Source organism: Leucopleurus acutus (genome assembly GCF_964270905.1).
Source record: "Leucopleurus acutus genome assembly, chromosome: 15".
In the NCBI taxonomy this organism is placed as follows: domain Eukaryota; kingdom Metazoa; phylum Chordata; class Mammalia; order Artiodactyla; family Delphinidae; genus Leucopleurus; species Leucopleurus acutus.
The window spans coordinates 23,990,825-24,011,377 of NC_139157.1; the positions used below are offsets into that span (position 1 = coordinate 23,990,825).

Here is a 20,553-nt window from a genome sequence, read left to right on the forward strand (position 1 = left end):
TAATAAAAATAGAGCAAATGCTTTTATCTAGTTCTTGACTCCACATATGTTTTTGGTGGATCCTGGCTTGACAGAGGTCCTCAAATACTACAAAGAAAACCTGCTGATAGCATGTTGCATGCAGGAGTGAGGGTGTTAAGTTTGCTTTAAATTTAGGCTTAGAACTGGATTGATTTTAGTACTAAGAGTGTAATTTCCAGGTATTTGTTTTAATAACGAAAAGTACTAGAAATGACTGCTATTTAGCAGTAAGTTTATAGCTAACTAGGGGAGCATCTCACTGATGCTCACTAATGAGAGGAAGAGCTATTACTGATCAGGGTGTGAAAGTTTCGAGGATAGCATCATAAAATGCAGTTTGCTCAATTCTGTAAATATATGCTGTTTACTTTATTCACAATAACCCACAGATGACTCAAGTGCATAATATGCCGGTATATTAGGTGAAATCAAAATCATGAGCTCTCACCAAAGTGCTCTATCATCGGCTATTAAACTTTTATTAAGAACAGAGGTAAAACAATTCTCTTCGGAGTAGGAATTAGAGTGCCTGCTGATGATCACTGAAGTGAATAAGGAAGCGACAATAAGAGAGAAAGCCACGTTCTCAAGGAAATCCCGACTGGTCATGCCCATTGTGCTCTGACCTTGCCCTTCCCATTCCCCGAGGTACTTCAGGTCACTTCACATCAATGGATAACAGAACAGCTAAATGTCCTGGAGTGAGGGCTGCAGTGTGTGAAGATACAAAGGCCACTCTTGGGATGGGTGTCTGAATGTAGGTTTTGTTGTCAGGACAGAAAGCAGCCTCAGAGCCAGCAAGCCAAGTGCAGGATGCCACGGTGAGATGTGAGCTTTAGAGAAAGTCACCACCTCAGCCCCAGCTTCCATGGGGCTGGGAATGGTGTAGACAAAGGCCAGAATATTGGAGAAGAGCCTAAACTGGACAAGCTACTTAGGGAGGAGCTGGAACTTGGGAAGGTGAAAGAAAAGGGCTATTTTTATAAACAAAATACATAGCCTCAGCAAAACAAAGAGAGGGCAGTTCAGTGAGGTAATTGTTTTCACTCCAGTGCTTCATTTTCTGTTTTACTGGGAGTGAGCTGACAGAATCAGTCAGTTGTTCCAGCTTTGAAAAGACTTGAGGTTGTGTTCAAGTGTCTCACCAAGATAAAGATGTTCAGATGAAAACTTAAAGTGGGTGTACAACTAGAATATTCGGTTTTATATAGAATATTTTTATTTAAGTATTTCTTACCTATCTTATAGGTCAAAAAAAGCACAATTGCTAAAAATTGAGACTACCTAAGAATGTGCCATCAGCTCAGTCCAAAAGCAACGGCCTGGAAGGTCAGACGATACCGAGAAAAGAGCACAAACCTTGAAACTGAACAGTCCTGAGCTTAAGATTTGATATTGTCACAAGCTGGCTGTGTGATTTTCAGCAAGTTACCAAGGCTCTCTGATCTTGCAGATTTCTCATCTACATCTGGGATGATACTATGGGCTGCTAGGAATTGTTTGTCTTAATCCATTTGGACTGGTATAACAAAATACCACAGACTGGGTGGCTTATACACAACAAAAATTTCTTACAATTCTGGAGGCTGGAAGTCCAAGATCAGGGTGCTGTTAGATGCAATGTCTGGTGAGGGCTCACTTCCTCATGGGCAGTTGTCTTCTCATTGTAACCTAACATGGCAGAAGGGGTGAGGAAGACTTCTGGGGCCTCTTTTACAAGGGCACTAATCCCATTCATGAGGGTCTGATCATGACCTAATCACTTCTGTCATAAGGGAATAAGGGACGAGAGTAGAAATGGGTCATATTCTGTTATAGGCTACTACACTGTTCCTTGTGGTGTTGCAGTCATTTATTTCACTTATTCATATGCTATAATCATCCAATACATTGTTACTATTACTATTTTTAACAGTTATTAGATCCATTAAGAGTAAGAAAAATAAAATATTTACCTTTCCTTCATTGATTTCTTCTCCAGTGCTCTTCCTTTCTTTATGTAACTAAAGTTTCTGATCACATCATTTTCCTTCTCCCTGAAAAATTTCTTTTGCCATTTCTCACAGGACAGAACTGCTACAATGAAATTCCTTGAATTTTGTGTGTCTGAGAGAATCTTTATCTTTCCTTCATTCTGAAGGCCAATTTCTCTGGATGTAGAATTCTAGATTGGTAGGATTTTCTTTTCCTTTCCACTATTTAAATACTTCACTCTTTTCTTGCTTGCATGATTTCTTATGAGAAGAATACTGTTATTCTTAACCTTATTCCACTATTTGCAAGATATTTCTCCCCCACCCCCGCTGCATTCTTTCAAAATTTTCTCTTTGTGTTTGGTTTTTGCACTTTGAATGTGATGTCCCTAGGTGTCAAATTTTTGGTATTTATTCTGTGTGGTGTGGTGTTTTCTGAGCTTCCTGGGTCTATGGTTTGATGTCTGTCATTAATTTTGGGAAATTCTTATACATTATTATATCAAATATTTCTTCTGTTCCTTTCTTTCTTCTCCATCTGGTATTTCAAGTATGCATATGCTACAACTTTTTATTCTCTTCTGTTTTTCCATTCCTTTTTTCTGTTTGAATTTCATCTTGCCCAATCTACTGATGAGCCATTAAAGGCATTCTTCATTTCTGTTTATAGTGTTTTTGATTTCTAACACTTCCTTTCGACTCCTCCTTAAAGTTTCCATCTCTTTGCTTATATTACTCATCTGTTCTTGCATGTCGTCTACTTTTTCTATTAGAGTCTTTAACACAGTATTCATATTATTTTAAATCTCAACCTGCTAATTCTAAAATCTGGGTCTTAATCTGGTGCTGATGCTTGCTTCGTCTTTTCAAACTGTGTTTTGGTATTTCTTCATTTGTTTTTGTTTTTGTTTACTGCCTTTTAGGTCACCTTGTGGTTTTTGTTGAAATCTGGACATGAACATGATACATTGGGTAATAGGAACTCAAGTAAATAGGTCTTTAGTGTAAGGTTTTATGCTAATATAGCTAGGAGTTGTATTTAATATTTGCCATACCTGTAGAGGAAAGAGGCTTCAATGTCCTCTAGTATCCTTATTTTTGTCTGTCCTTTGACTTTGGAGTTTCTCCTTGTGCTGCTTCTCAGACAGGGTCTATTTCTTGCAGCTCCTGCTGCCAGAATCCACTGTTATTTATTGGAGCCTGTTGTGAGGAGGGAAACTTTCTACAATCTTATGACAAATCATTCCTTTAATTGCCCTGTGTCCCTATGCTGTTTCTTTAACACATGTTTCTTAGTAATTTTCCCCTATGTGAGACCCCAAAAAGGGCTAGAGAGGGCTGGAATCTAGGAAATGACCCACACTTGGGTGGGATAAGGCTCTGGTAAAGTATTTGCTTTCTAAATTAGACTAGGCCTTTGTAATGAAGAATGCTCTGTTATTTCACAATGGTTACTTCCCCCAACCCGCTGCCAGAGCCGTGAAGGGGTCTTTCTTGGCTCTTTACCTTGAGAACACAGTGATGTTCCTAGAGGTATAACCCAGGAAAGTGTGGGTCTCGGGAATTTCTTCTCTCAGACTAGTTCACATTCAGCCTCCACAATTTGTCAAAATTCTGATTTATCTTCCTACCAGTTTATGGCTCCAGTGGATCTTGTTCCAGGTAACAGATGTCAGCCTTCACTTTTTGTATTCACCTAACCCTCCAGATTTGGGTGTGGAAATTTGCCCTGTAACCTCAGTCTCTAATAGGTCCAAAAAAAGTGGTTGAGTTTTAGTTTGCTCAGCTTTTATCTTGTTGTAAGTGTAGAGGTGATGACTACCAAGACCTTTACATAGTGGAGCTGAAGCCAGAAGTGTCTTTCATTCGTTATTTTATTTAACAACTGTGAAGCATATGGCAAAATGACTGCATTTCCCTTTTAAGATTCTCTTCTCTCCTGTCTTTGCCAGCATTCACTAGTTTTCCTCTTCTCTCTCACCAGTTCATTCTTAATTGTTTTTCCCTCTAATCCTAGATTCTCAATTACTGTCACCCTATACGTGCTCACTGAGCTTGCCTTTAGCACCATATGATGCAGAATTCCCAATCTGTATCATCATCCCAGATATGATTTCCCATAACCTTATTTTCAATGGCCAATTGGGTTTCTTCAAATGGAGGTACCAAACAACCTTCAGAAAAGAGATGTCAAAAGTTGAACTCAAACCACTGCCTACTGACAGTGTGCCCTGACAGGAATTCAGGATAGAGAAAAACAGGAAGTATTCTGTGCTTTGGATACTGGTCCTAAATAGTTAAGATGCATATCTAAGGAATAATTTCAATGAACCCAGATTCTTGCATATTCCCATACATAGAAAAGCACTAAAATCATTAACTTGAGATACATTTTTTTTTTCTGATTAACAGTAATCTTTTGATGTTCAACTACATGTTTTGTCCAGCAAAAACACCTCATATATATCCTGGCTCCTCCCTTACCTCTTTGGAGCAGTTCCTCAGAGCTCTCTGAGACATGTCTCCCAGACTAGAATCCTCAGTAAGATCCTGGAATAAAATTTAACTCATAACTTGTAGATTGGGCATTTTTCTTCAGTCAACAGAGGGATGGCTTGAGGGGATGGTAAAACATCATGAGGCTTACTGTTCGTACCAATATTCTGCTGTTTTTCTTAAATAAACCCTCCTTGGAATGTTGCAAGCAAAAAAAAAAAAAAAACCTCAAACTCATAATCTTAATCCCATTCCTATTTGCCTTCTTCATTTCCCATCTTGATGGATAGCACAACCATTGATCAAACAACCAAACGAGTAAACCTGAACGCTTAATCTCTCTCAAGAGATGTTTGCAAATTTATTCCCATCTTTTAATTATGAATCCTCTTCTCCATATCTACTGGCATGGACTTTGTTCAATTCTCCACCATTTTCATTATTTCTCACCCAGACTATGGCAATAAATTCTAAATAATCTCTCTTGGCCAATCCAATGTTTATACCTCCATAATACTACAAAATGGAGCTTTCAAACATGATAACCTGACTATTATTCCTCTGCTTAAGTTTTTCCATGGCTTTGAAAACCTGTAATATAAAGTGAAAATTCTTGAACCTGGTAATTAAAGCCTTTAACTTTACACCCTGGTTTAACTCCCTAGTCTCATCTTCCTGTTATTCTTCTAAATACATGATTTGCTTCCATCATTTTGAACTACTCACAACTCACCCTATTATAACATAATTTTTACCCTTTTTTCTTTTTGTCTTCAATGCTCTTCCCATAGCTTTTTGCTTGAATAATTCTTTCTGAACTTTCAAGGCCAAGTTCAAACAACACCTCTTCTTTGGAAGTCTTCCTCTGTCTCTTCCTCACATCATCCTTCCTGCCACTCCCATACTAACTCAGTGACCCTCTTTGTGTACTACCTTTAGACTTCAAACATAGTCTGAAGTAACATGATCTCCTAGACTGGATCTTGAAACAGAAAAAAAGGAGAAAACTAGTAACACTGGAATAAACCTACAGTTCAGTTAATAGCAATGTACCAATGTGCATTTCTTAGTTTAGACAAATGTACCACAGAAATATAAGATAATAACATTAGGGGACTCTCACACCTAAAACTGAATGAAGAATATATAACCCTGGACTATCTTTGTATGTCTAAACATATTCAAAAATGAAATATTTATTTAAAAATTCACACGCAAAAAAGCCTTGCATTTACTTCTTTCATAGCAGTTCCTGTTACTACTTGAGTGACCTCAGATACAATACTGATCTCACTGCCCTCGCCTCAGTTTACGTTTCTATAAAATTAGGTTAACAATAGCACTCATCTCTGATACTCTTTGTGAGGACTGACTCAGAGAAGCCACGTGAAGGACTAAGCACAGGATCTCCAACCCAGCAAGCACTCACTTAGCATTAGCTATTATTATTATTATTATCATTGATGAAATAATTAATCTTTTCATATCCCCCACTGGACTCTGAACTCCTTAAGTACCTAGCATGGTATCTGTCAAACAAAAAATACTCGGTAAATATTTGTGGAACAAATATTGAATGAAAGTATAGATTCTAATATTTTCCTCTTCTCTCCCTAGATATGCTTCTCATAACATGACAGAAATAAATCCCCTGCTGGTTGGATTAGTTCGGTGATCAGAATTCACATCAGTATCACCATCGCTTGCTCTCCTACCAAACTCTTCTCCACTTCAGACCTTGAAAGAAACTGCATTTCATCCTCATCCTTGAACTCATGCCCTCTATTTATTCTACTGTACCAAAGAAATCTAAACTGCAGAAGTATATTTTTCCAGACAACACATTTTTGGAAGTCAAAACTCTCCTTTTATCGAATTTCTAGCTTTATGGTCAATGAGAATTTTCAACTTGCCCCTAGATAGAAATTCTTTCTTACTATTGTACAGTCTTCAGAATTAAAATGGATAAGTTGTAACTGTGAAGTGTTGAGTCAATCAGGAATCATAAAATTTGCAGAGCAGAAAAAAATTTTTTAACCACTCAGGATTAATTCAATAAAGTCACTGAATTTCAAGCTAACAAGATACTTAAATTATGCATAATCTGAATGTTAAATTATCTACCTGAGGACACATAAGCAATGATCACTTTCAATGCCATTGCTCCTTTTATTGTCCCATGTCCCCTGCACACCATAGGTGATCAAGCCTATATTCTACCTTTTACTATTTCCTATTCATTTTTAATATATCAGCATGAGCATTATTCCTCCTGGGAAAAGTCCTGATGTGCATCTGCACGCACACCACAAACATGCACACACATACACACACCACAAACGTTCACACACACACAAACCAGATTTGGTGCTATGTGCTCCCATAGCAGCTGGTTCTCCTTCGTCAAAACACTTATTACACTTATTTCAATTTTATTTTTGTTCGTCTTACCTGCTCGACTTTAAACTCCATGGTCAAATAACCATGTCTACCTGGTTCTTTATTTATTTCTATTTTTAAGTACAGTAAGAAATGTTTAATTCAACACTGTTGAATGACAAATGAATGAATGAATAAAAAATAATTTTTTAAATCTTAGTAACCCTGAATACCAGGTCTCAAATACTCTGGAGTTAAAATTGACATTAGAGAAGTGGGTATTTGTATTTTTCTCTATATGTTGCATATTCTAAAAGACAAGCATGCAACAAATACAGCCAAGAGTTTGCTCTCCCACCCCTTCTTAATCCAATTCATCTTAGACACTTGGTCCAGACTGCGAGAAAATGTTTGGCATAGACATTTTCTTTCACTGAAGTTATTCTACAAACTGATATGATCGAAAGATACTATCATTTGAAAAATTACTGTGACAAACACTGGCTATTTCCTTTTGTTATTCCCACCCAGTGAACCCAAATTTAGAAATAATTTATATCCAGAATATATTTTATCCCTAAGAATCACAGGAAAGTGAAGAAGCAATTTCTTTAAATATATTTAAATAAAACAAAACACAACATTCTCAATAAGCAACAACTATGTCAACATATAGCATTTTGCAGTAGAAATACTGCGATAGAAACAGGTTTTTTATATGTGTGTGGGTAGGAAAAATGCCGCTCTAAGGCTTTCATGCTGAATGTGCTTTGTGTGATTGAGGAATTTTCCAAAGCCTGCTATAATTTGTGGTTCTTCCTCTTCTTGACTGTCTCATTATCCTCATATATTGGCCAAAATTTTTAACCACATTCCTAAATGTCACCCTCCGGTACTGCCAAATATATGTATATAAACAATAGACATCAAACCGCTGGTGGTTTCATAGAAGAAAACTTTCCTGCTCCTCACTAGCAGTGATGACAAGATAAAGCCATGGGGCACCTGTATATCTTTCCTTCAAGCTAAATAACCTCAATAGTATGTTGAGAGAATAAATTAGTCCTGAGTTTCTTCAGCATCCTGATACATTTCTACAAGCATTTATTATACTGCAAAGTAATTATTCATATATGGACTGATTTCCCGGGTGGATTACAACTCCTTGCATGTAGAGTCTGTATCATATCTGCCTACGTATCTCCAGGTTCTAGAACAATGCTCAGAACAAAACAAATTTTCAATAAATGCTTCTTGAATGCATGTGTATTAAAATCCTAATAATGCCTCTTAACTACTATACTAATTTTGAAACAATAGCATGTCATAATTAATTTATGTGGTTAACTATAGTGCACAATGTAATATTTCTGAATGATCAATTACCTTTCATCTTCCACCTTTACAGGGCCTTTCTTCATGAACAGCCTACTGTTCGTGTGTTGCCATTTGCCTCCTGTAAAATAGATATGTGAAACCAAAAACAGATTATTAGATCAGATAAATCCAGTGCTTCTTTTTTAGGGTATAAATTGAAAATAATTTCATAATAAAATGAGGATCCTTTCCCAAATGACTAATACACATTTTTTTTGAAAATCTCATTAAACCATTGAAGAAACTAAGATAGCAAAGATTCCTTCAGCAGAAAAGAAGTAAAAACATTAAGACAATCAAGATTAAAGATTTTTGTTTCTAATCTTGAACTGATCTCTCTCTACCCCAAGAAAATTAACATGTTACATTTTTTACCTCTTTCTCCACAGCCATGGGCTGCAGTTGCCCCTCTTGTTAGTCAGAAAGAAGCAAATGCTATTCTTTCTAATTCTCTTTCCTTTTTTCTTCTCCACGAATTCCTCTATAAATTTACCACCTTCAGCCTTCCTTTATTATGCTTCTACAGTATCTCCCTTAACAATTGCATGAATTAAGCTCTCACGCTTATGCAAACAAATTAATCAAATCTCTAGCCCCAGTCCTGCTTAATTAAACTCCAGTACATTTCTCTGGACCTGTTGGACACTACCTTCTGTAGTCCTTCTGAAAATTCAAGTCTGTTATTTACAAAATGGAGCTCATCAATTTCAACTGAAGTACTCTCTTTCTTTTATGCTCTTCATTTCCATTTATGTTAGCATCATTCCACCCATCAGTAAACTTTACAGTTATAAATGAATCTTCTCTCTCTTATTTGGTCCTTGGGTCCAATAAGTTTCCAACTCCTCTCTGAACCTGTGTAATAACTTACCCCATCCTTCTACCACTTTTATTTATATCATCACTTGGCCAGTTCAGGCTTTGTTATTTCACATATCTACTACTATAATATTATCCAGTCTACCTATCATATATCTAATATTCCTCCAATTATTTTCTATTCCATTATTAAAAACAATCTGTATGGAAAAAAAAAGAAGGACATGGTTCTGAAAAGGTGGTATGCTGATTGTGACTTGTTACCTTTCCCAGACAAAATGCTATGCATTCACTAAATCTAATTAATTTTATTACTGGGTTGACAGGAAGGCTACATTCCGCAGCTCATGTGGATTTAATTATAGATACATGAGTAAGTTCTGGTCAATGGAATATAGGTCAATATCATGCATATGACTTCCAAATTGGCCTAATACTCCCTTACACAATCCTCCACTCCTTTTATCTTCTACCTTTTGTGGTTGTCACAGAAGACTCACAGTTCTTTAAATGACTGTGTAGCACAAAGCTCCCCACAGACTCTGTTGACTACAGTGAACTTTCACATGAGAGAGAAATACACTTATTGTGCTACAATTCTAAGATTTGGCATTTGAGATTTCTTTCCAGCATTTGCCTACCCTAATATCCTACTCCTCCACCCCCATCTCCAATATATATGCTACTCTTCAGCTAAATGACTGTTGGGCAGAAGGATGGTTGATGTCAGTGAGAATTTGGTCACTACAGAAGCCTCAGCAGGAAGAATGTGTACAGGGCTTTCTCTCTCGTAGTTTGGGAAACACCCAGGAGACTAGCAGGAGAAAGCTCTAAGGTGAGGATCAGAATACAGTAAATCATTAAAACAGCTTGACCCTGAGAGATGCATGGGTATCTAGTAGAGAAAGTCAACACAATCCTGGACCCAGTGACAGAGGCTGAACACATGCAGTGTCTGAAGCTGAAAGAGCATAAGAAAGCCTGGGAGCAGTGAGAATACTTCCTAGAGGCTCTCAGGAAAGCTGGGTTTCTGCCTGCAGTTGCACCTCCAGCCCACTAAGGTACAGACTGCTGTGCTTTTTGTACCACCCATTGTCAAAAATAGGATACACTTTTGACATTCTAAGGCTACAAGTTTTATTTGGGGGGTGAACTTTTGGCTTTCTGTTACATTTGAATTTTGGTATAATCAATACTTTTGAAAAATGTATATATACAAATTTAATCTGAAATTAAGGCATAGTCAACATTTTAAAATTACCACTCTGCTCTGATTTACAGAAATTTCTTTTTTTATATGATCAAGTTACTCTTTCAATACATTGACTCATTAATCGGTTTAGGTGAGATTTTGATCACTGGAAATAGTTCATCTTCAGGCCAGTTGACTGTGTTGGTGGCAATCTTGCATTTAATTTTATCCAGATACACCAGACTTCAAGGTCATATATGCTGAAATATATATCTAATACACTGGGCTACATTAAACACCCATCTTCTCACAAAAACACACTACCCTTTGTAGTCTCATTAAGACACGCACTGAAACACATAATTTATAAATTCTATTTTGTGTGATTCACAACAGAAAAATATATGGTGTATTTATAATAATTGCTCTATCAAGTATACTTCTATACTTTTAATAGAACAGCTCTTTATTTTTTACAGGGTGTTCCAGAGAAAGAGTTACACTTATAATTTTACGCATCTGATGCTGGGTAGAACTTCCAACAGACCAGCTTCTTGCTCTGCGATTATAAATATTGCTTCTCTCTCACTGCCAACATGGCCCCAGTGCCAGTTGCTAAAGGACATATTTACATTATAGTATGAGCTGTGAACCTGCAACTCTGGATCACGTTACATAAGTTGACACAATAGCAGTATACCTGGAAGCTACTTTTACACCAGGGTGGCTAGGAACAATATAATAAAAATGAAACTGACTGTAAACCACAAAAGTGTATCCCACTAATCTCAAACTAAATGTATCGAATCAACTTCCTCTTGGGCTGATTCCCCAAAATCCCATAGCCACTCTAGCACAACCTAATGGGATAAATTTGATGGAAAGGAAATATTTGAGATGTGTCTTTAATGCCTCTGTGTCCATAAACAAGTAAACAAACCATTGAGACCTTAAGACAGAATAAGATGAAAAGGAGATAACAACAGACTATCAAGGGAGATGATATGTGTAGTAAGGTGTAGTAATAAAGACTTATGTAATAGTCTTATTTAAATTATTTCTAAATAGTCTTATTTTAAAATGTTAGTAATTTCCAGAACCACACTACCTATTCTAGTTGGGTAAGTAACAGGAGTTAAATAGCAGCGGTAAGGGTACTAGGGGAGGGGGAAATACTGTAGACATTCTACTAAAATTTCAGAGAACATGTAATTCTATCCTTACACAAATTCTTACAGTAAAAAGAAAAATAGGAAATACTTCCCAAATCAAGTTATGAAGCTACAATTATCATGATATAAAAATCATGATGAGGGCTTCCCTGGTGGCACAGTGGTTGAGAGTCTGCCTGCTGGTGCAGGGGACACAAGTTCGAGCCCTGGTCTGGGAAGATCCCACATTCCGCGGAGCAAGTGGGCCCGTGAGCCACAACTGCTGAGCCTGCGCGTCTGGAGCCTGTGCTCCGCAACAAGAGAGGCCATGACAGTGAGAGGCCCGTGCACCACGATGAAGAGTGGCCCCCACTTGCCGCAACTAGAGGAAGCCCTCTCACAGAAACGAAGACCCAACACAGCCAATCAATCAATCAATCAATCAATATAAATGCTGTAGAATTATTAAAAAAAAATCATGATGAGTAATAGGGAAGAAAATTGGACTTTATTCCCTTACACATGAAAACAGAATCAAAATATTTTAAACCAATCTTAGCAAAAAAAAAAAAAAAGTATTATTTTATTTTTTAAATGAATCGTGACTAAGATGGGTTTATCCAGTGGATACAAGGCACTTTTTAATAATTGAATGTCAACATAATTCACCACCCTAGCAGATTAGAGGAGAAAAATTGTCTCACCAGTTATATTAAAATAATTTGTTTAAAAACTCAGCACCTATTCATGATTAACCATCTTAGGGAACTATGAATATAAACAAAACTGAATGTAGTAAGGGCTATCTATCAAAACTCAATTGCTAAAAATATACATAGAGTTTTCAGGAATATTGTTTTGAAAATTAGGATCAAAATAGACATAATCACTATTATTCAAAATTGTTTATGAGAATTTTGCTGATGGAGTCAGATTACATAAAGGCATACATAGCTAAATAGAAACTAGAAAAGAAATAACAAAACCACCATGATTTGAGGATGGCTACATTAAAAAATAACAAGAATTAATAAGAGTTGAAGAACATTGATGAACAGAAGACAAATTTATAAATTTCTACTCCAAAGCAATACATGTTAGAAAATGTAATATTTAAAAGATCTCATTTACAATAGCTAAAAATATAGATCCCGCTGAAGAACTCTAACTGAAATATAACAGAAAAGTATAAAACTTTATTGGAAGACATAAAACTCTGTAAGTAGGAAAATTATATTCTTAGATAAGAAGACCCAATTAAAAATATGTCACTTCTGCCCCAAATTAATCTGTACATTGAATGCAATTCCAATCAAACTCCACATAAGATTTTGACTAGGGTTTGACAAACCAATTCCAAAATGTATGTGAAAAAGGGCCAAGAACTTTAACTTTTTTGAAAATCACTGAGGTGATTTCAAGGCTTATTTTAAGCTGTAGTAGTTAAGACTGTGAAGTTGTTACAAGGATAAAAAAAAAGAGATCTATATTACAAAATACAGTATACTGAACCATGCATGAAAGGAAACAGTTTATAACAGAGATGGTACTGCAGATTAGAATGAATTATTCAATAAATGGTATTGGGACAAATGGTTTCATAGTAGAAAAAAAAACTCTGTTCCTACCTCATATCATGTACAAAAATCAATTCTAAGCAAAATAAACTTTAAAAAGTAAAACCTTAAACTTTTAGACGATATAAAGAAATTGTATTTATGACATTGTAATTTGGAAGGGATTTTTTAAATCAACTTTCCCAAAACAAAAATAATAAAAGCAAAGATGGACAAATTTGTCAACAAAAAAATCATAATTGCTGCATATCAAAAGACACTTAAAATACGAAATTACAAGGTACAGACCAAAATGTATTGGTCCAACATAGAAATTAATACAAACAAACATGAAAGCAATTCATTCAAAATAGGGCAAATGATACATAGAGCAATTTACAGAAGAGGAATCCTACAAAACCAATAAATGCTGACCAAATGCTCACTGACCTCAGTAATCAGGAAAATAAAATTAAAATGATAAGGTATTTCATTATGTAATCCTATGGCTACATTTTAAATATCAGACAATACCAAGAGATGGTGAGTACATGGAACAAAAAGAATTCACACAGTTGGTGGTGGTAGTGTACATAACCATTTGGCGAGTAATTGACACTATCTGGCAAATTTGAAAACACACATCCATCAACCTAGCAGTCCCTAGGAAAAAACTCACATCTATGCACAAAGAGACATAAAAACCTTCTTTGAAATAAGGAAAAATAATGGAAATAATTTAAATCTCCATTAAGAGTAAAAAAGGAAAAATAAACCATGGGAGATTCATGCAATGGATTATTCTATATCAGTGATACATGAGGGTAGACACAGGATTGTTGCCATAAGCCACTGATTTTTAAATTGTTCAATTTCTAAATAGATGCAATATTGAGATCAACTCTGTATAATTTATTTTATATTTATTAGATTTTAATTAACAAAATCTAACATAGACAACTGACTACATTGTCTGTAAAACATATAATCAGCACAGCTATTTTTGTTTTCATTGAAGTACTGAGCTTCTGCAAATCCTTTCACAGAGATGCCCCTATTCAAGTGCTGAATGGGTAACGCTGTGTGAACTTGCCCTTTGAATCAGATCCTGTAAGCTCTTAAGGAACTTTGATGAGTCTTTGAGAAACACCAAACATGAGTCTTAGTGATCCAATCACATGCAAGCTAAGAGCTTGTGTGACTTTCTCTGGCTAGAGAGAAGCTCAGTTATGCTTGACAGCCTTGGTGATGGCCTGAATGCTCTTCCTCTAACTCCCCTGCAACAGACAAACATACACGTACACACACACACACACACACATCCATGCACACACATACACACACTTCATTGCTAATGAACCAAGAAGAAATATTAACAGCAAATCCACTAATAAGTATGCAACACCAAGAATATCAAAGGGATCAGTTCAAACAAGAATCTGAGTGGAAAAGAACTGTACTGCCTGAATCCAGTTTTCCTGCATCTCCACCTGGTGCGCCAACCTTAGCATATCAAGTAGACAGCATGCATTTTGAAGAGGGTAGAGTCTTATTTTACACGCAAGAGTAAGGTAATTTTATATCTGCTCTGAGTGGATTAAGTAATTACAGACAATAGTTACGCTACTAAAATAATCATGAAGAAGAATGGATAGAAGAACAGGTCCTTGCAACAAACCTATGTTAATTACCCTTGCAGCTGGGAGATGAATTTGCATAGCGTCTTTGAAGCTTGTCAGGTATGAATTGAACCACTGAGCTGCTACATTTGATAATCCAGCCATTGGACTTATTATTTTCCCCATGAAGATGTTGTTTTAGCCTACCAGGCAGCTTTCCTCATGTAGAAGTACTCATTTCTAATTAACTTGCTCCTGTATTTCACACACACACACACACACACACACACACACACACACACACACACACACACATTTGTGACTTTTAGAGATTATTAACAAAATATTATCAAACACATGGATATTGTTAATTACATATATGAAAGAAAAACTATTGTTTATTGTAAATTTTAGGTTTAGTTTTCAAAATCTGAGAACTCAACAAGTGTCCTGGGACATTTTTAGATTTGCAGTTGGCTAAGTGATAATGAGGCTGTATTGTAAAAGGCTGGACCTGTATTAACTCATTTAATATTCAGAACAGCCATAGGAAGTAGGTAACACAGCTTTCTTTTTTTTACTCAAAGGAAAAGTGAGGCACAGAGAACCACCATAAATGGACCAAAGTCACTCAGTTTAGGAGATGGCAGAGTCAAGACTGGAATAGCCAGATAGCCTGATTCCCAGCACATTCTCTGATCCACTCTACCTTGACTCTTCTAAAAAGTCTACACTACACTGCCTCTCATAAGGAATAAGAGTCTTTCTATTTAATCACATTAACTTAAACAGAAATAGAAACATAGTGACACATGGTACTTAGTAATATTTATCCAATGAAATAATTTGTCAATTTCTGGAATTGAAAATTAAAGGGCTAAAAGATAGTATAGAAAATAAAAAATACAGAGTATGTGTGAGAAAGGAAACTAAGAAATTTAATGGAGCTCTACTAAGTCTAATGATGTTTTTAGAAAATGTAGCAAAACTCAGGGGATAGGAATTATTCAATTAATTTAAAAAATTAGTTAGAATTGAGAATTATAAAAAATAGAGAGACATACCTTAACTTAAAACATGTAATCTATATTCTTTCACCAATATTTTGACAGTAGGACAAGTCCTCTTAGAGTATAGATCTGTTGATTTGGGTTTTAATCATCTTTAATCTAGTTAAGATCTAAAAAACTAGTTTTAAAAAAATCCCAGTTTTATGTGAATGCAAAATTTTCCAGAATTTAGCAAAAATTTTTCCATCATTTACAGTGGTTTCAATCCCACTGAATTCAACTTGCTTCTACCAAACCTTTACAACATAGTCAATTTTGTCTTCATCAAAACAACAAATATTTTCACATTTATATTTCTATAATTTGCATAATAGTCCATTCTATTTCATAAATAGCAATATAAAAAATTGGCATTTTGTGAGAAACAATAAAACAGGTTATTGGCAATCATAGAAGTTACTTAATAGATGTATACACATGGAGGGTAGGTGTTTAGAGAGAAGCTTATCAGCCGTGAGCACCCAGAATATTACAGGCATAAGTCAGCTGCAGGTGTTACAGAAGGACTAGAGATCCCTGGATAATCAGAAAGCCTATTAAATGCAGGTCAGTTAAGGGTTTCTTCTGTATATACAAAATCCTTGGAAGAAAAATAACCATTTTGTCATTGACAATTTTATGTTGAGAATGATGTAACTGTATATTAATGTTCACTCATGATATCACACTCTGAGTGTCATGAGGTTACCTAACTGTGTGTATTTATCATGTATTTCTATGTTCATGTTACAGAAACCTAATTTGAATAAATTTAAACATTAAGAAAATGTTTTTAAAGCAAAGGACCCAAAGGGTAAGACTGGAGTTTGCCAAATAGTATAATGCAAGAGAGGATAGGTTAAGATAATTCCAGCCCAGAGAGGCAGGGTATAGCTTTGAATGTGACTAAATTTGGATAACTAAGAAGAATTGTTACTAACTTAGAACAAATAAAACTATTACTAAGTTCATTCTCTTATGTGACCTTGTGACACATTAATTTCTATAATTTGCATAATATTCCATTAAATTTGATAATTACACATGCAAAAATATTGGGGCATTTGTGGGGAAAAAATGCAATTGACTCCTGGTAATAATAGAAGTCACCTGGTTGAAGTATACACCTATAAGGAGGGATGAGTAGGTATTAGAGTAGCCTGCTGGCCGTGAGCTCTCAGTGCCCACTTGCCATCATTCTGCAGAGAGCTTTCTCCACATGCACAGAAGCTGGGCTTCATGAGTTTTCCCTCACAATCTTGCAGATCTGGCATTCTGAAATCCAAGAATCCTAGAAAAAAGACTTAATCATCCAATATGAGTTGAATATCTATCAGTAGATCTGACACTGAAGTCTCCTGAATGGGATTCTACTTTGTTAACTATGGCAGAATATTTATAAATATTTGCAACAGATATACAGTTAGATCCCCTGCTAAAGGAGTAGGTTTCCCATGGGAAAAATTAAAACTCTGCCCAATACTGAAGTTCAAATATATATGAACATATGTAGTAGATTTACAGAGTCTAACAGTGTCACATTAGTGGAACCCTCAAGCCAAGTCATCCTAAGAAAAGGATCATGCAGGATAGGATATTCTCCACAGGAAGGATCTGCTGTTAAAGGACTCAGTGTGAAATTGTACCGAAAGCCGCATAATTCTAGCCTCAGGTACCAATACAAACTAGGCTAGCAAGGTGTCTGTAGTAAAATAGGAAGAATTCTATAACTACAAAAAAAAAAAAAAATCACAGCAAAGACTGACCTGCCAGATACGCCCATTGCCCTAACTCTTCATGTCTTTCAGGTAATGGAAATTTTTTTTTAAACATCTTTATTGGAGTATAATTACTTTACAATGATGTGTTAGTTTCTGCTTTATAACAAAGTGAATCAGCTATACATATGCATATATTCCCATATCTCCTCCCTCTTGGGTCTCCCTCCCATCCTCCCTATCCCATCCCTCTAGGTGATCACCAAGCACCGAGCTGATCTCCCTGTGCTATGTGACTGCTTCGCACTAGCTATCTATTCTACATTTGGTAATATATATTAGTCTATGCCACTCTTTCACTTCATCCCAGCTTACCCTTACCCCTTCCCATGTCCTTAAGTCCATTCTCTATAATTGGTCTTACAAATCAATCTTCTGACATGGAAACTAAGAAGGTGATTCAAACGCAACTTGGGTGAACAGTGTGAGAATTCAAGGAGAATCTGAACAACCCATTGTAGGGCAACTTCAGCGACAGAGAGAAAGTATTAGCATTTATATGAGAAGATAGAAAAATACCTATGTGAGCCAGAGAAGAAGATGTAGTGCTTAACAGGCAGACATAAGGGTATAACAATGCTAAATAATTTTCTATAAAATAAATTTTTAGCCTGCTGAAATTCAATAAAATATAAACTCCATGAAACAAGATATGAATGATGAAATTATAAGAATATGGATTGAGATAAAATATGGGATATCTGAATGTGACGTAGAAATTCATAAGGGAAATAGATATAAGAAAGCTTAAAAAAAGAAAATAAGGATAAAGTTATTTGAATAATTAATGTTTGATTCAATAGATTTCTTTTTATTAAACCTTATGTTCTTAAGAGATCACTTCTAAGCAGCATTTGGAATATTTTTAAAAATTAATCTTATAGTAAGACACGAAGAAACCTACAAAACAAATAAATACATGGAAAACATATAATACTGACAATAATTTTTATCCAAAATTCAATAAAATAACAAATTAACAACAAAAAAAAACAAAACAAAGAAACTAACATGGCAGATTTTTCTTTTTTTAAATTTTTACATAAAACTCTAGGGTCGGGGCTTCCCTGGTGGCGCAGTAGTTGAGAGTCCGCCTGCCAATGCAGGGGACACAGGTTCGTGCCCCAGTCCGGGAAGATCCCACATGCCGCGGAGCAGCTAGGCCCGTGAGGCATGGTCGCTGAGCCTGTGCGTCAGGAGCCTGTGCTCCACAACGGGAGAGGCCACAACAGTGAGAGGCCCGCGTACGACAAAAAAAAAAAAAAAAAAAAAATTATATTTCTCCCTAATATCTTTTATGCCACCATCATTAGATTTCACATTCTTTTATTGAACATTCCCAGTGTATGTGTTTTGTGTATGTCTTTTTTGTTTCTCTCTTTTGTTTCCCTCTATGCCTACTTTCTGGAGGGTTTTTATCATAAATATGCATTGAATTTTATTGAAAGCTTTTTCTGCATCTATTGAGATGATTATATGGTTTTTATCCTTCAATTTGTTAATATGGTTTATCACATTGATTCATTTGTGTATGTTGAAGAATCCTTGCATTCCTGGGATAAATCCCACTTGATCTTGTTGTATGATCCTTTTAATGTGCTGTTGGATTCTATTTGCTAGGATTTTGTTGAGGATTTCTGCATCAATGTTCATCAGTGATATTGGTCTGTAGTTTTCTTTTTTTGTGATATCTTTGTCTGGTTTTGGTATCAGGGTGATGGTGGCCTCGTAGAACGAGTTTGGGAGTGTTCCTCCATCTGCTATATTGGGGAAGAGTTTGAGAAGGATAGGTGTTAGCTCTTCTCTAAATTTTGAAAGAATTCGCCTGTGAAGCCATCTGGTCCTGGGCTTTTGTTTGTTGGAAGGTTTTTTAAAACACAGTTTCATTTTCGGTGCTTGTGATTGGTCTGTTCATATTTTCTATTTCATCCTGGTTCAGTCTCAGAAGGTTGTGCATTTCTAAGAATTTGCCCATTTCTTCCAGGTTGTCCATTTTATTGGCATAGAGTTGCTTGTAGTAGTCTCTCATGATCCTTTGTATTTCTGCAGTGTCACTTGTTACTTCTCCTTTTTCATTTATAATTCTATTGATTTGAGTCTTCTCCCTTTTTTTCTTGATGAGTCTGGCTAGTGGTTTATCTATTTTGTTTATCTTCTCAAAGAACCAGCTTTTAGTTTTATTAATCTTTGCTATTGATTCCTTCATTCCTTTTTCATTTATTTCTGATCTGATCTTTATGATTTCTTTCCTTCTGCTAACTTTGGGGGTTTTTTGTTCTTCTTTCTCTAATTGCTTTAGGTGTAAGGTTAGGTTGTTTATTTCAAATGTTTCTTGTTTCTTAAGGTAGGATTGTATTGCTATAAACTTCCCTCTTAGAACTGCTTTCACTGCATCCCATAGGTTTTGGGTCATAGTGTTTTCATTGTCATTTGTTTCTAGGTATTTTTTATTTCCTCTTTGATTTCCTCAGTGATCTCTTGGGTATTAAGTAGTGTATTGTTTAGCCTCCATGTGTTTGTATTTTTTATAGATTTTTTTTCCTGTAATTGATATCTACTCTCCTAGCATCGTGGTCAGAAAAGATACTTGATACGATTTCAATTTTCTTAAATTTACCAGGGCTTGATTTGTGACCCAAGATATGATCTATCCTGGAGAATGTTCCATGGGCACATGAGAAGAAAGTATATTCTGTTGTCTTTGGTTGGAATGTCCTATAAATATTAAGTCCACGTTGTTTAATGTATCATTTAAAGCTTGTGTTTCCTTATTTATTTTCATTTTGGATGATCTGTCCATGGGTGAAAGTGGGGTGTTTAAGTCCCCTACTATGAATGTGTTACTGTCGATTTCCCCTTTTATGGCTGTTAGTATTTGCCTTATGTATTGAGGTGCTCCTATGTTGGGTGCATAAATATTTACAATTGTTATATCTTCTTCTTGGATTGATCCCTTGATCATTTTGTAATGTCCTTCTTTGTCTCTTTTCATAGTCTTTGTTTTAAAGTCTATTTTGTCTGTTATGAAAATTGTTACTCCAGCTTTCCTTTGATTTCCATTTGCATGGAATATCTTTTTCCATCCCCTCACTTTCAGTCTGTATGTGTCCCTAAGTCTGAAGTGGGTCTCTTATAGACAGCAT

General features: G+C 35.7%; 1 protein-coding gene across 1 annotated transcript in view; it reads right to left on the reverse strand.

The window, feature by feature from the left end:
- Positions 1-20,553, reverse strand: part of LOC309972229 (uncharacterized protein) — a 482,303-nt gene that overhangs the window by 138,943 nt on the left and 322,807 nt on the right. Inside the window, exon 5 of the mRNA XM_082855831.1 lies at positions 8,256-8,325. Coding sequence (XP_082711957.1) covers positions 8,256-8,325 — 70 coding nt within the window. The remainder of the gene's footprint in view (positions 1-8,255; positions 8,326-20,553) is intronic.